This window comes from Numenius arquata, chromosome 11 (assembly GCF_964106895.1).
Source record: "Numenius arquata chromosome 11, bNumArq3.hap1.1, whole genome shotgun sequence".
Classification (NCBI taxonomy): Eukaryota; Metazoa; Chordata; class Aves; order Charadriiformes; family Scolopacidae; genus Numenius; species Numenius arquata.
Genome location: NC_133586.1, coordinates 38,132,822 through 38,145,913, shown reverse-complemented (window position 1 = coordinate 38,145,913; position 13,092 = coordinate 38,132,822). Strand labels below are relative to the sequence as shown.

The following is a 13,092-nucleotide window of genomic DNA, read 5'->3' as shown; positions in this document are numbered from 1 at the left end:
GGAAACTGGGCAAATTTGGCCTTAAAGCCTTTCAGCCAAGGAGGATAAATAATGACAAAGAGGATGATGGACACGATGCCACGTTTGAGAGGAACAGACGGGAAGGTGCCTGGTTGCTGCAGCAACAAGGCCGGGCTTTTCAGAAAGATGGGTTTTTCCTTCTCTTTTCACCTGCCAATCTTCCCCCCACGTCAGCGCTCTGCCGCTGCGGGAGACGAGCGGTGACATTTACACTCCCACTAACAAGCTGGTTCGGTGATGGGCAGCTCCGCAGGAGAGCATCTGGTGTCACAGAGCAGAGAGGAGGGGAGGGTCCTCTCAAGCAGGGAGCATAATTTGGGACTTCTTATTATAAGCGTTATTAGGGCAAGAGCATCGATGGAAACAGCAGGCAAAGCCTCGGTGGGGCATGCAGAGTTTCCTACCCTTCGTGTGGGTCTGGTCCTGCAGCCGATGGGTGCAATGAGATGCTGCTCCCGCCCGGAGAACCTCTCTGCATGTCCTGCTGGGAGAGGGAAGGAAACAAAAGTGAAAAGAAAAAGGACAGGATGAGCAAGAAGTCAAGGGACACCACAGGAGCTATTTCACTCCTCAGCCTGGCTCATGATGGCAGGCTGTGCCATCAGCCGTGCCCCCACGGTTTGGCGTCCTCAGTGCCCTGCTGAAGCTGCCCGTGCCCTTGGCTCCTTGGGAGAAACCTCGTTATGGTGGCAGGGGTGAAACTCAGGCTGCTCTCTCCCTCCCGGCAGGTTGCTCAACGCTGTGCCTCACAGCACCTTCCTTTGCCTTCTGCATAAGGCAACATGCAGTGCACCCTAATTGTCCCAATAATAATAGTAATAGTAGTAATAACAGTAATAATAATAATAATATTAGTGCAAAGCAAATGCAAGAAAAATACAACAGCTCTGAAAATAATTTTGTGAAATAGTGGCTCAGGAAACTACGTTGGGTCATCTCCCATTTCTTACTGGTCAGTATGCTGCTGGCATTAGGAGGACAGTGGAAATTAAGAATGAGCAGCCTTTCCTGGCTGCCAGACTGCTCTGCCATTGCAGGCAGCTGAGGAGGTGCCCTGTTGGACCACGACTCCCAAACTGGGGGTGGAAATACAAGAATATCATGGCCAATAAAAGTTTAAATTTGTGTATTCCCATGCCCAGCATAGCCAAGGAAGACGGGTTTCCTAAGGATCTGTGGTTGCAAGTCAAAGATCCATGTGGAGTCATGCCTCGTACGGATTGCGCCAATACATTTATTTGAGTGAGAGCATTAATAGGTTTCCTCTTCTCTACAGTGTCACTACTTTTTTCACAAAGCTTGGGGGTCCCTGGTATCTTGGAGATCTCCACCCTTCTATCAAATGAAGCTGAAAGTATGGACTGAAAATTATTAGCAAGACACAAATATGCTGCTCCACCTCTTTCCCTGTCCCCATCCTTCCCTCTGAGTGCAGAGCATGTGCTAATCAGCCAATTTTCATTAAGAAACCAGGCTAAAAGATTGGGATGTCAGGGAGGGCAGCCCACCTCTGGTGTCTTTGTCCCTCCCTGAAGCTGGTGCAGCCCCTCCAGACTGAATTTGAAGAGGCAAAGGACCTGATGTGTTGTAACCCAGTTTCACGGAGTAATTGCTCCACTTTTCTAAATCTTCACTGAAAAACTCCCTACATTTTTCAGCTGGTGCTTAAAAGTATACCCAGTAATCTGCAGAGAAGAGATGACTGAACAAAGGTACAGTCAAGCCTGGGGGAAAAAGTGCATGAAGGCAGATTATAAAAGACCACATAAATAATCCTTCAAATATGGAAACAGTAGAAATTAGGAGGTTATTTGCAGAAATCTCTCATTACAGAGAGCACACAGGAGGCATCCGCAAGATTACAAACTGACCAGTGTATGAAGGTTATAGAAGGGAGAAACCAAACCTGTCCACCAGCAGCGACCGTCACATCTGCCGCGGTGTAATGTGCGCGGTGACAGCGGCGAATCTCTTAGCAGTGATGTCAATCGGCGAGGCATGGAAAATGAGATCACTTGTGGAGTTTTTTCCCAGTGACCAAAACTCTGCAGGGGTGACCCCTGTCCAAACCTCAGCATCTTTCAGCAGAGGGTTCAGGATGGAAAGTTGCTCCCCACGGCACTGGAGCCTGCGGCGAGAGCTCCAGCTGAGCAGAAGATGAGCGGCTCACACGGCCAGTGGGGCCAGATGAAGGAGCAGTAGAAAAAAACCATTCTTTAAGTATTCTTGACTGGAATAATCTTTTCTTCCTATTAAAAAAAAAAAAAGTTATCTTCTGTAACACAAGGAGTTTTTTAATTTTGAAAACTGAAATGTTTTCATGCTTTGTGGCTTAACTTTTTTGCCATCAAACCCTAATACTGCAAAAGACAAAATTCTTTTGCAAAACGTACTTGCCTGAAAGACAGTGCTGGTGCCAGGCAGACTGCTCTTGAATCAAAACCTTCTGTGCTTGTGTTGGTGTTTGGTTTTGGACCTTTTCAACATTGCTTCAATATAGTTTTTTGCTTCCTGAGTCCTTGCCCTTCCTGAAAAGTGAGGGTTCCTTATTGTAAAACCTGCCAAGCACAGCAAGTGAATCAACTGTCCTACAAGGGCAAGGAACAAGCTGTGCCACCCACCGGTCCACGTACCCATGGAGTAGCAGGGAACACCAAGAACCGTGCAGAGGCTTCGTTCCCAACTGCAGACACTTCTACAGGCATAAATATTATTCCTCATCTGTGTGGCTGCATCTCAAATGATCCATATGCAATTTTCCTCCCACATCCAGGGCATGGGACTGTCAATGCTGGTCAGACCCTGGTCGCTCCAACAGATTTGCACTGACCTGTTGGTCTTGTCCTGTGGAATCTGGACCACTAAATAGGTATTGAGTCAACATTGCAGAGCAGCGACAAGAACGGAGCAGGGGACCTCAGTCTGGTTGCTATAGAGAAAACATGTATAGAGAAAACAGGAGCCTGACACATGGATCTGAGCCAATCTTTTGGGTCCTGCTGCTGCCCAGATTATCCCAACGCCCCAACTCCACCTGGTCAGCCTGGAGGAGAAGGTTTTGAGAGCTGCACTCTGTGACATCGGGGTTAGATGTGGGGACTTGGTTTCCCTAGCAGTGAAATGAGTCTTTCTGAGACTCGCCTCTTCCCCAGAGAGCCATGACGATTCATTAGGCAATTGTAAAATCAGAATGTAGCTACTGACTGTGAGTTGCGGTCCATTAATAGCCCTATTTATTGCCAACCAAATAATTAGCTTAGACATGCATGAATGGGTCTTGATTGCATATGAAATAACTGTCTTATTACACAGAAATCAAATGATTTTCTGAGGACAGCTCAGGTGTCACCTCAACCTCAGTATTGAAGAGGAAAAGGAAAAAAAAAAAAAAAACTCCAGCCATTTCGATGTGTTGCTCAGCAACAGAATTTGCGGGGGAAACAATCTAGGAATGAAGGAATGTGCATTTCCAAGAGAACGGGTTATTTCAGGCGAGACATCAGGGACAAGCAAATGTCAAAGAGGCGGAGAACTTTTTTTTTTTTCTCCTTTAATCAATAATTTACACTAGGCATTTTGGGTAAAATAAGCATTTAAGTTAGCTGATTGAAAAACGGAGATCCCAAACCTTTACAAAGAGTCACATTGCTGAAGGAACGTTTATTTGTTTGTTTGAGGGAAACATTAGATTTACTAGACACTGAATTAAAAATTGAAAATGCTCTTAGAAATGTCACCTGTTCATGTAAAGAGGGAGATGATGTAATGCCAACATTGCTATATTGTGAAGCATCCTTCCTGGAGCAATCTCATATTAATTTTATTGTTCTCCTTCCCACATGCCCTCCCCTCCCTCCCTTCTCCTTTCTCTTCTAGGACAAGACAAGCGCGCTGAGTCTCAGCAATGTGGCGGGGGTTTTCTATATCCTCATCGGTGGGCTCGGACTAGCCATGCTGGTTGCCTTAATCGAGTTTTGTTACAAGTCCAGAAGTGAATCAAAGCGGATGAAGGTGGCAACCCATTCCCCGGCCTTTCACACCTTCTCTCTGATCCTACCCCGGCTCCAAAGCTGCCTTCAGAGACGGATGCATCCCAGATCATGGGTGGAAAGCCAAGACATAGGGACAACGAAGTGACCGTGTCACTTGGCTTGCTAGAAAGGAATAGGAGCATCAGAGGAAGCTAAAAGAGGGTCAAGTGGGCCGTAGTGGGGAGCTGATGCAAGATCAGACCTGTGGCATAATGCTAGTTCAAAATCCAGACACAGAGCAAAATCATAACACAGACCATAACAGGAAGACATTGCCATTCCTTAAAATTAATAAAAGCAGACTATGGCAATGTGTGTGCAGCGGGGATGAAGGGGTTGGTGTGATACAGCCGGTACTGCAACATGAAAAAAATCCCCGAACCCAAGCAGTTAATAGCAAGATGAAACTGGGGTAGCACAGTAATGAATCAGATCCTGTTGTTCCCTTTGCTGGCACCCTGCTGGCACCTTTTGCAGGCTGGCAACAGTGATATACACTCAGAGCTTTGTCGCCCTGGAACGGATGATGTGGGTCTCCAAATTCAGAATTATGGGTCGTCTTAGAGAGAAATTGGCTTCTAATGTCTCCTGTAATGTTGGGGTTTTTTCACCACCCTGTCATGGTCTTGCAGAAGTGTACTTCCTATGACCCAGGAGATTTGTTTCAGCTCTAAATTGTCATCTGCCTAAATTTCAGTGTCATATCAAGAGTGGATTAGATTTCAGATCTTTGGGGATACACATTTAATGCATCATCTGCGGAACAAGTACATCCTGACTCAGATGACTAGCAGACGCAATCCCTTATACAGACACCATTGTGTCCAAGGGCGCAGTGGGATCTGTGCTGTAAGAGTAATACATCCCCTTTCTTCCTCATCTTGACCTCTCCCGTGAGCATGGAAGTTGATATGAGTAAATGAAGTATGCAGTGAGTTTCATAAAATTTAGAGCGATTTTCACTTCCCTGAGCACTGAAACTTACCCAGAATCAAAAGGAAAATAAGCAATTGTTTCTTTGGGTTTTATGTCACCATTTCACAACATGCTTAATGTTTTATCAGCAATAATAACATTTCTAATTCACTGAAAATGTGCAACAGCTCTTTTCCCGTTGAGGTTCGGAAAATTCTACAGGCAATGAGAGGTACATTGAGCACAGGGGTAAGATAATGTGAGCAATTAATGTCCCTGAATATACAAAAATTAAATTATAATTGCTGTCTACACTGCAAAGCTAGGTATGTCACAAATACGCTGTGAAACAGTGTGAGAATGCAATAGCTCCATAGTTTTAGTCTTAAGGAGACTGCTTAGTCTTTAGGTTTAAGGAGACTAAGGCCTCCTGTGTTACTTGAAATGTCCCAGTAGTTCAGTCAGTGTTAGCTTGCAGTGCTCTTGCCAGATTAAAACCAGCCTCTATGGGAAGGAATCGTTGCTCGCAATGTTAACATCTGGTCTAAACTTGTCCCTTTGGCTGGCTCCCACCAGCAGCAGCTGCCTCACAGAGCCACTCAGCAGAGCCCAGGCAAGTGCCCTGAAAGATGGGCCAGATCCCCCTCTAAACCCAACCTCTGTTCAGTAAGTCCCTGCAGACCCCCTTGGCGAGCGGCTGGTCCCACCAGCACAGGAGGCAGCTCCCTGCCAGGCAAGGCACTAAGTTGCCTGTTTCTGAATAACTATTCCAGGTTTATCTGTTCTGGATAATTCTTCACCTGGATATCCCAGTCCAGAAAGGATGATGATGCCCTTAGAGATAGCTTCAACATCAAGAAATCAAATTGATTTCATCTTTTAGTTTAATTGTCCTAAACAGGTGGTTTCCTTAGATCTCTGAAAACAAATGTTTTGGGTGGTATCTGGAACAGGAAGATGAGATTTGGTTTCCTGAATTAGGTTTGCATTTCCTGGTTACCTCAGTCGTCGCTGTAGACAACAACATAGGCACATACTCAACTTCTCACATGAGGAAAGTTAAACATATGCTTGCAGTGAGTCAGAGTCCACCATACATAACAGTACTGGAGTAGTAATAGCATATTCTATGATATCTATGGGGGAAGTGTGTATAATACCTCTGCTCAGATCCAGGATGACTGTTCTTATGTTGTAGAGTTTGAATAGTTTTTGCATATGGCACATATGTTTTACACCCCAAAAAACTGCTGAAACATTTAATTTTGAATGTAGAAGAGGTGCGAATTAACGGAGCAGATGCAGTAGGGACATGCAGAAAGTGAGAGTCTGAACGGAGACAAGGAGGGAGAGAACAGTGACAGAAAGACAACACTGTTTTATATTGTAATTTCTCCAACATTGCTAAGGACAGGGGGAGACCCCCCTGTCTTTCCTAAAAAGGGTTTTTGTTTAATCCCACAGCAATCAATCAACGAAGCCATACGGACATCAACCCTTCCCAGGCCAGCTGCAGCAGGAGGCAGTGGAGAAAACGGACGTGTGGTCAGCCACGATTTCCCCAAATCCATGCAGACGATCCCGTGCATGAGTCACAGCACCGGCATGTCCCTGGGAGCTACGGGATTATAATTGGCCTTTTGACCCATTGCCTGGGTGAGAGCAGGGGCAGCCCAACTCCACCCCCTCCAGAGCCAAAACCAAACCCAACACCAACAAGACAAACGACGATGACAGAAGGGACAATTGGATGGATCTTCTCAAGGAAATCAAATCTATTTCCCTTTTTATTTGCAAACAGATCCACCGGCAGGAGAACAGAAACAGGTCTGTACTGCAATAAGGAGAGTGTAATGGGATTTAACAGACTCGTGAACCGTCCCTGATCAAAGAACCACTGGAACACTAATGAGGACTATGCCATTTTGTTTTAACTTGGTTGTTAATAAGTCTTAGTGTGTGCAATATATATATTTTTTCTTACTAATTCCTGTGGTGTCAGGGTAACATCAGCCCTTTCCCCCTTCCCTGCTCAGTCCTTCAATCTGGTTTAGTTTGGGATGCAAACCATAATGTCTGAGCTACTAACAGCAAAAAAGAACATCCAATAAATGGCAAGCTGAACTCCCTGCAGGGCGTCAGCACTGACGCCTTTTGTCCATCGTGATTCTGCCTTCTGTTGTTCTGTTGTGAACTCAGGCTGGGGAGTTACTGCAACGAGGCAGACAGAGCTGCAAACGGCTCTCCCTGCAACAGGAAGGACTTGATGCGAGAAAGAACCCGAACAAAAACACAAGGCTGTTTTAGAGGGGCAAAGTCATGAGTGAGTTTGGAAACCCCAGGTAACCTGAGGACAAAGTGACAATTCTTCCAGAGATGATGAGTGGCGGTTCAAGAGAAGAATCATGGGCCTGGAGTGGAGAGTGTCATGCGTGGCAGACTGGAGCAGATGGTTGGTCTAAGATCATGGTCGGCTGCTGTTTTCTACTGAAGAGGGAAAGTAAATGCCGCATTCCCCTCACATGCAACTCTCCTGCCTAGGTTATTGGGTTATTGGGGGCTAATAAGCAATTGTGAACCATTTCTTCATTGCTTAGCTTCTGTGTGTGCTCCCTTTTTGGTGGTCACATAAGGGAACCACCTTGAGCCGGGAATAGACCATCTCAAGACATCCAGTTCTAGATGGCTGCCTATTAACCAGTAAAACATGCTAGAAGTCATGGGGCTGCAATGGGAATATCCCTGCCTTTTTGCTCTGAAATCCCTTTATGGCCATTTTTCTAATTAAGAGGGACTTTTTGTAGATAGTTGGCCAGAATAGCTTCCTGGAAAGAACTGTTGAAGCAAACCAAGGAGGAGACCCTACAAGAGCTTCATTCAAGCATCCGTGACATTCAACAGCATCAGGACTGGTCAAATTTGGCCTTCCCGTCAAGTTGTGGCCTGTCTGGGTACAAAGCCAAAAGTAGCAGATTCCCACTCATGTATCCTTAGGGAGAGGGAAGCATCCACAAGCCAGGAGAGCAGGTTGCTGACCCCAAACTTGGTATTGCAGAAACCCACGCTGCCAGACGGGCAGCTGGGAGTCCAACCACAGGTGTGGAGATCAAAGGGGCAAGGATGTTTTTCCAGAACTGCACAAAAGGTTCATTCTGTGAATCACTGGCATGGACAGACAAATGCTTCCCACCATGGTGGGCCTGAGACACCTCCCCAGAAATGAAGGATTCTCAGGGGAGCATCTGGAGAGAGAGAAAATCTGTGGGGCAGGGACCACAGTGAACCCACTTAGCCTTGTCCCATCTCACAGGTCCATCACTGATGGCAAATAAAGTTCAAAGCTTCTCACAGGACCCAGCAAATATCTGTCCGGGGACTGAACTGCTGTTGGAGTGTTCTGAGCTGCTTTTCCTCTTTTTTTTTTTTTTCTTTTTTATATTTTTTTTTTCCTGCAACGTAGCAAGAGAGGAGCAAGAAGAAGGGAAGCAGGTGAACAGAAAGTGATGCAGGCGAATGAGTGGCACAGGTATATGAGGAGGATCTGTCTATCTAGCTGTCCATAAGTACAGCTGGAAGCTGTCTGAACACCAGTTTCCATTAGTGTACGGACGTAAAGAGCAATACGTCAACCACCTTTAACACCAGCCTGGTCTGAAGTATCTGTTCCATTTACCCACTTGTCATGCAACACTTTGGAGACCAGCAAGTCAGAGTCAAGGTCCTAAGCTCGGGCACAGCATGTCTTGTGCCAATGTGTTTTCCTCTCTCCACCACTGGAAACCCTTGTGATCCTCATCTCTCATCAGCGAACATGAACTCTGTTATCAGCCACTCCAAACACCTCTTCAGGTCACTTTGTGTTGGTTATCATTATTTTTAATCCCCTTTTCTTCATTTTAACTTCAGTTCTGTGTAAGTCCTAGCTCAGTGGAGGCACCTCACAAGCTAGCCTGTTTCCGTGCCCAGAGCCCTCGGATGCACCTCCTGACCCAGCTCTTGTCGCATCCTGGACCTTGCCACGGCAGTGGACCACTGGGTGCTGTGGTGGGAGCAGGCTGCCGAGACCCATCGGTGCCCCGTCCTCCTCCAAAGACAGGACTACGTGGCAGCAGGTCACGGGGAGCCCGGCCGGGCAGCTAGACGGTCTCATGAGAAGCAGCGCGTCTGTGGTAGGACTGGCCACCTGTGACATGAAGATGTGAGATGCAGTTTTCAAAGGCTTTTGATCAGTGGAGGGGTTAAAAAAAAAAAAGGATGAATAGGACAAAAGCGTGGCAAATGTTAACTTGTAATATGTATTTTTACTACACTTTTCTTAAAAATAGAGTAATGGTAAAACTCTTAAAGACATTGACATTTTTTCTCAACAGGAATCCATATTTAACAGTTTTGGCTTTCATTAAATTTTGCTCTTTGGTACCTGGATCTTTTATTTAACAGATATATTTGTTTTAACTCTCTTTTGTTTTTTATTTCTTTTTTTCTTCTTTTGGCAGTACTGCAAAGGATTTTGCTTTATCAAATGCAACAGTGTTTTTCTTTTCACATTCTCTTTTTTTTCAAGGAATATTTTTATTGGTAATTATTATTTACACAAAAACGAAATTATCAGCTGGAATTTCAGCACCAAGGATCCATGATCCATTTTTCATACCTGTCCATGCCGTTTTGTGCCAGTGCTGGATGTGTGGAAATGAAAATGATGTTACCCCTCAGGCAATATTACCCAACCTGAATCAAACGAGATTTCCTTGATTATTGCTGTGTCTGAATTGTGAACAGCAGCCAAATAAACTGCTTCAGGTTGAAATTGGGAATCTATCTAATATTTACCCAAGAGTTAGGAAACTAAACTTTCATTGGGTTCAAAGTTAATGATTTTGCATCCTTTAGAGTTTTGTGGGGTTATTCTTTGAGGAGGGCCGTTAGAGGATTTTAGCTTGTTTTTACAGAGAGATAAGACGCGGTCAGCTCAGACATAATTCGAACCAGCACTGGTCCAAAAATCCTCACCAGGATCAGCTTTCCTAGCAGCTCCCATGCTGTTTCAGAGGCTTGGACATTTAAGATGTTTCTCACTCAGTTTTCACACAATTATCCTGGTAAATTCCTCATCCAAAAGTGTGTTGAAAGGGGAAAGAGAATAGATTTAAAAGGCCTTGTACATTTATGCAGATGCTGACAGCTGCTGAGGTCAACTGTAATCATTAATGTCATACTCTTATGTAGCGCTTGGTGTTACGGGTCTGGAAGGACTTCCCTTCCCCATATAGTCATTCCCATTTATCGACTGGGGAAGCTGACACACAAAAATACCTTGGACCAGGCGTCCCAGCTCAGCCCACAGGGCCATGGTAATACATTCAAGGTCTCCAACATTCACAAGGGATGTTTTTACCTGCTGGTAAGTTTTAAAGATAGAGTCACCGAGGGGCAGAATTAATACAATTTGAAAGGGGCTGTGAACCCTCAGGCTTCAAAGCACAAGAGACTCCCAGTCCATGGAGCCTCAAGCAGAGGTTTCCCATGGGCAGGCTATGCTGGATCAGCCCATTTTGGTCTTCCACAATTGCTTAGGCATCCAGTACTGTACTGTGGGCTTGGATCCTGTCTCAAAACACTCTTCTTGCTCAGTGGTTCACGGTTGGTTCCCAGGGAGGTTGCAGAAATGCACAAGAAACGTTCCTTTATATCTTGGCATAAACAGGACAAAATTCCCTCCTAGTGGCAAAAGCAAGTATTCCTTGTAAGAAAAACTCCAGCAAGAATCCAAAACCATCTTCAGCAGTTATTGAAGCAAAAAAACACTGAACCTTGAAATGCAGCAGGTGAGGAACAGATACATCACCCAGTCCATCCCTTTGCTATGGGATGGTAACTGGTATCACGACACAAAGCTGGAATGCTCCAAAAAGAGCTTGTTAGTCCATGTGCCTACCTGCCATCAAATGCAAGGAGAACTTACTCATATAAACTCAGTGAAGGAACAAGGCAGGGACGCATCGATGTTTGCTGTAACCCAGTGGTTGCCAACCACTAACCTGCTCAGTTCCAGCAACTCAGCCACATGCCTACATCAAAAGTTTTGGGAGACATGGGGAAGTTTTCACTGTGAACACAGGTTAATGCTCAGTTTTTAATGACGTGGTCAGTCACCCAAATGTCACGCATCACAGAATCACAGAATCACAGAATCTTCATGGTTGGAAGGGACCTTTGAGATCATCGAGTCCAACCAACAAAAAAAAAAAAAAAAAAACCACAAAAAACCACACCCACCACACCCACCCACAAACAGACAACCCAACAATCTCGGGCACTAGAGCATGCCCTGAAGTGCCATGTCTACACGTTCCTTAAATACCTCCAGGGATGGTGACTCCACCACCTCCCTGGGCAGGCTGTTCCAGTGCCTGACCACTCTCTCAGTAAAGTAATTCTTCCTAATATCTAATCTAATCCTCCCCTGTCGCAACTTCAAACCATTTCCCCTGGTCCTGTCATTATTCCCTTGGGAGAAGAGGCCAACACCCACCTCTCTACAACCTCCTTTCAGGTAGTTGTAGAGGGCAATGAGGTCTCTGAGGACATGACTCTGGGTCACAAAGAGAACATTTTTGTGCACGTTTCTGACATGCCAGTCCACTACAGAGGTCCATGCCAGTGCTTAGACGACCCATCACAGTGGTGTGCAGTACCCTTAGGACACTGCTGGTACTCTTCACTGCCATGGCATGAGAAATAACAGCACAGATTGGGGCTTAGCGAGTGGGGGTTGCTTTGGAACACCACCTTGGAGAATGAAGGAGATGGGTTCAGGCCCTTCCCACCAGCAAAGGTACCAGATTAACCCCTGCTGACCTCTGTTAAACACAGATTCCTTGGCTGCCTTCATGTTACCTATGGGCACAAATCAATTTGTCAGCCACCAGTGCCGGTTTTGTGTCTTGGCAGCCCACTGCTGGCTGAAGCCCCTATGCTTACATCTCCGCTACCCAGTTAATTAACAGAAAGAGGGATATCACTGTGCCATGCACAGCTGCCCACCAGCCCACCGAACCGCAGGGCTTTTGGGGCAAAATCCACATGTATATCCCAGCTGAAAAGATGCCAGACAGTGCCAGAAAAAACTGCTTGGGCTCCGTGTTGCTCCAGCTTCACTACAAAGATGACACCCCTCCCAGCTGCTCTGTTCTTTTCAGTGCACTTGATCCTGATAGTTTGAGTATATGAGGGATTAATTTAGTGTGCAAGGACCTGGAAAATGTTCTCCTAGGCATGGAGGGGTAGCTCAAGACTGATCTCTCCATCAAAATCCTGACCATTCCCACTCTGGGATTCTCCACTCAGCCCTAACCTGCATCATCACCTCCCATTTCCCTTCTGTCCATCCCTATCTCTCCTTCATCTGTACATCAATCCCACCAGCAGCTCTACCAGCTACTCCTCTGCAGGACCTGGAATAGGCTCTGGGTATGTACACAGTGGTTGTCTTATTGCAGAGAAGTCTATATTACCATATACCTTCAGAAAGCAAATGAACTCATCTTCCTTTGGGATGGGGCAGAGATGTGAATCCAGCTCCGCACTGGGCAGAAGTGATCCCATAACCCATCACACTGTACTTGGGCAGCAAGGAGCCCAAGAACACCCTGCAAATGGGGTGTTACATGGAGCCACAGTCTTGCAAAGTGCTGAGTTATCTGGCTGTTCCCAGAGCACTTGGACTAATCTCCCTGTTGCTGGTGCGCACTGGTCCTGAGGAGGCGTCGCTGCCTGGCTGCCAGGAGGTACTCCTGGCTCGGGATGGGGAGAAGCAGAGTGCTGGGCATCATCTCCACTGAGCTGGCATCCGAGTGAACTCACCTGCCAGGTGTGTGCAAGGGGAGAGCTGTCTCTAGAGCAGTGAAACACAATAATCTTCACCCCCAGAAGTGTAATTAGCCAAATGTTGCACATCCCTTTGTCATGCACTAATTATATAGTGCGTACACACATGCACATGCATACACAGATATTAAGAGATGCCTTTGACAGCCCAAATTAGTTGCCAAGGTACCTTTTTGTTCCTAAGGATCAATATGGTATAATGTAACAGCCACAAAGTGTGTTCATTACTCTGCAG

The 13,092-nt window shown here is 45.9% G+C and overlaps 1 protein-coding gene across 4 annotated transcripts in view; it reads left to right on the top strand.

Moving 5' to 3' along the window:
* The window catches only part of GRIA1 (glutamate ionotropic receptor AMPA type subunit 1), a 124,626-nt gene extending 118,027 nt beyond the window's left edge, over positions 1-6,599 (top strand). For all 4 annotated transcript variants that reach the window (XM_074155588.1, XM_074155587.1, XM_074155586.1 and 1 more), the window contains 2 exons: positions 3,898-4,032; positions 6,411-6,599. In XM_074155588.1, the coding sequence (XP_074011689.1) occupies positions 3,898-4,032; positions 6,411-6,599 (324 nt within the window). The remainder of the gene's footprint in view (positions 1-3,897; positions 4,033-6,410) is intronic.
* Positions 6,600-13,092: the final 6,493 nt, after the last annotated feature.